Here is a 3,475-nt window from a genome sequence, read left to right on the forward strand (position 1 = left end):
ATTCCACATATAATCAAGATCTCACAATGTTTATTTATATCTGTCTGACATTTCATTCATCATAAAAGCCTGCATGGCAATGAAGACGCAGCACAGACAAAATAAATAAATAAATCATTTATTTAAAAAATAATATTAAGAAATAAAACAAAACAAATAGGATATAAATATCCAATGTGCAATATAGGGAGTATAACCAATATTCTGGAATAATTTTAAATGGAGTATAATGTATAAAAATATCAAGTCACTATGTTGTACACCTGAAACTAATAAAACAGTTTAGATAAACCAGTTTTTACTAAAAGAATTAAATCTTGCTATTAGCAACAACTTGGTTGGAACTTGAAGCCATTATGCTAAGTGAGATAAGTTGTATAGGCTTTTTAACATATGGAGTTTCCTAAAGCGCTGAAGACACATGTGGACTTTATAACTTGAAGTTTCAGCAGCAACATGGAGGCTACATAGCTTTTCAGCATTCTCTGACAATATCTCTCCTCACTAATCCTCCTGCTCATTTTCCCTCACTAGATTGGCTTCCTTGTATCCACTGGGTCATCTTAAACAAGCACTTTCCTCAGGGCCTGTGCACTGGCTGCTCCCTTGTAAGGACACCCTTCCCCGTCTGTTCATGACACTCACCTTTCTTTGAAGTCTGTTCAAATAGCATCTTGTTTGCAGTTCTTATCTAAACATGCATAAAATAGTATTTCCTTTTTACTCTTGCTTTTACGCCAGTTTTCTTTTTATTTTATGGGTCTCTTTTTAAGACACCCGTAAGCATAAGACATGCTATATATACATTTAAATCTCTACATAACTTTTTATTTGCTTATATCCTTTTTGTACAACCAGATTTTACAAGCTTTTGTTTTCCAACACCATAACTCCCTGCATAGATAGTACCTGGAATATTGTCACAATTCAATTTATATTCTTCAAATGCATGAAAGAATTTCTCATTAAAATTGTAGTATACATAACATGTTGGGGGAAACTCTGACCGTGAGACAACTTTGCTAACTAGAGATGCCAAAGGAGGTTCCTTCAAGTGCATAAGATCCATGAACAAAATGTTGAAAGCAATTATTGATGGCAAAATATAAATGGTAGCATTTCTACCACATGAGTAATGATGCCTTTGTGTGGAAATAAACCATGCTATTTCCCTCTTTTTTCCATAGTTACCATCAACACATGGCAATAAGAAACCTAACAGGAGTTTCACAATTTCTTCTTCTGGGATTCTCAGAGGAATTAAAATTGCAACACTTCATATTTGGTCTTTTCCTCTGCATGTACCTGATCACTGTATTTGGAAACTTGCTCATCATATTGGCCGTCAGCTCAGAAGCCCACCTCCATACCCCCATGTATTTCTTACTCTCCAATCTGTCCTTTGTGGACATTTGTTTCACCTCCACCACCATCCCAAAGATGCTATGGAATATCCAGACACAGAGCCAGGTTATCACCTATGAAGGCTGCATCACCCAGGTGTATTTTTTCACACTCTTTGCAGGACTGGACATCTTGCTCCTAACAGTGATGGCCTATGACCGCTTCATGGCCATCTGCCACCCCCTGCACTACATGGTCATCATGAACCCCCAGCTCTGCGAACTGTTGGTGCTGGTGTCCTGGGTCATCAGCGTCCTGCATTCCCTGTTAGAAAGCTTAAATTTGTTGAGACTGTCATTCTGTACATTCTTAGAAATCCCTCACTTTTTCTGTGAACTCAGTCAGATGATCCAACTTGCCAGTTCGGACACCTTTCTCAATAATGTGGTGATGTATTCTGGAGCTGTGTTGCTGGCCGGGGGTTCCCTCACGTGTATTCTTTACTCTTACTCTAGGATAGTTTCTTCCATAGGCAGAATCTCATCATCTCAGGGGAAGTATAAAGCATTTTCCACCTGTGCATCTCACCTCTCTGTTGTCTTCTTATTTTATTGTACGGGTTTAGGAGTATACCTCAGCTCTGCTGGTACCCACAGCTTCCACTCAAGTGCAGCAGCCTCGGTGATGTACACTGTGGTCACACCCATGCTGAACCCCTTCATCTATAGTCTGAGAAATAAAGACTTACAGAAGGGTCTGAAAAAATTCTTTGGAAACATAATCATAAAAGGTCCTATTAGCATAGGTCTTAAGAAGTAATTAGCCTCTCAGTCATGTCCAACTCTCTGTGACCCTTTAGACTATAGCCCGCCAGGCTCTGTCCATAGGATTTCCCAGGCAAGTATACTGGAGTGGGTTGTCAGGCCCTCCTCCAGGGGATCTTCCTGAACCAGGAATCAAACCCATATCTGCTCTGTCTCCTGAATTGCAGGTGGATTCTTTACTCGCTCAGCCAACAAGGAAGCCCAAGAGGACTGAATTTTCCTGGCTTATAACCCGATCTCTTGAGAACAGAACATCAGCAGGAAAAATTTCTTTCTGTCCAGGCCAAGTTCCATAGGGATTTCATGTGCTTACAGGCCGTTGAAAAATGAGAGAAATGTACATAATGAGCAGACAGAGAGAGTTGTAAATATCTCCTCTGCTGTGGTCCCTGAGTTTGGACAACCTGGGTGTGGGTGAGACACAGTTCTTGCTTTTGGAGTCCTAAGTCTGGCTTAAGTTTTGATAGTTTAACCCTTCCTGTGGTCTCGTCTGCACACAGAGCTTCAGTCTCCATCATCAACCATCCAGGAAGGGATTCAGACATCTGCCTAGAGAACTTCGTCTCAGAGTTCCCATGCTGGTGAGTCCAAGAGCACAAAAGACACTGTAGGAACAGGTCATAGAGAATGAAAATCAAGAATATTTACCTGAGGACATGTGAAAAATTATTCAGTCTATCCCAGAGTCCAAAGAACACTGTGGTGGTTTGCTTGTTTGATTGAAATATTAAAGTATTTTATAGATGCTAAAAAGATAACTCAGTAAGGCAATGCTCAGTGATGACAATTAAATGACAGGAAAGGAAGCCAATTACAAAAGACAAGAGAGTCATAAAGGGCTTCCAGGAGGAGTATAATAGAAAGTATATCCAACTATCTCACTAATTCACTGGAAGAAAGAGGTAGGGTGTTAACTGGAGGAACATAAAATGAAGTGAAGGCATTTTTGTCTAACTTTCAATAATGGGCATATTTGACTGTATTTCCTTAATAATGAGAAAGGTCCATACCAAAGAACGCCTGCAAACACATCCTTGCAACAGCAGTTGCAAGAGACATGTATTTCACAGTATCTTCTATGGGGGGAAAAAATGGAAGGAAAATAATTAATTTGCATAAAGGGGAATGCTAAAGAACTTGAATTATTCCATTACTTGTGATGCTTGAATATGTAAGTGGATTTGATAACTTTCTGTATATCAAATTATCGTTATGGCTACTTTCCTTGGTAGAATAGAACTGGAGAATTTCTATTCTTGCTTATAATTATGATCTTTCAAATAAACAGTTGGAGGTTCCCACCACCC

At 39.3% G+C, this 3,475-nt stretch overlaps 1 protein-coding gene across 1 annotated transcript; it reads left to right on the top strand.

Moving 5' to 3' along the window:
* Positions 1-1,200: 1,200 nt before the first annotated feature.
* LOC136155606 (olfactory receptor-like protein OLF4) lies at positions 1,201-2,163 on the top strand. Its single transcript, XM_065917521.1, has one exon. It carries the CDS (start codon positions 1,201-1,203, stop codon positions 2,161-2,163), a length of 963 nt encoding a protein of 320 aa, XP_065773593.1.
* Positions 2,164-3,475: the final 1,312 nt, after the last annotated feature.

Source organism: Muntiacus reevesi, chromosome 1 (assembly GCF_963930625.1).
Source record: "Muntiacus reevesi chromosome 1, mMunRee1.1, whole genome shotgun sequence".
Taxonomy (NCBI): domain Eukaryota; kingdom Metazoa; phylum Chordata; class Mammalia; order Artiodactyla; family Cervidae; genus Muntiacus; species Muntiacus reevesi.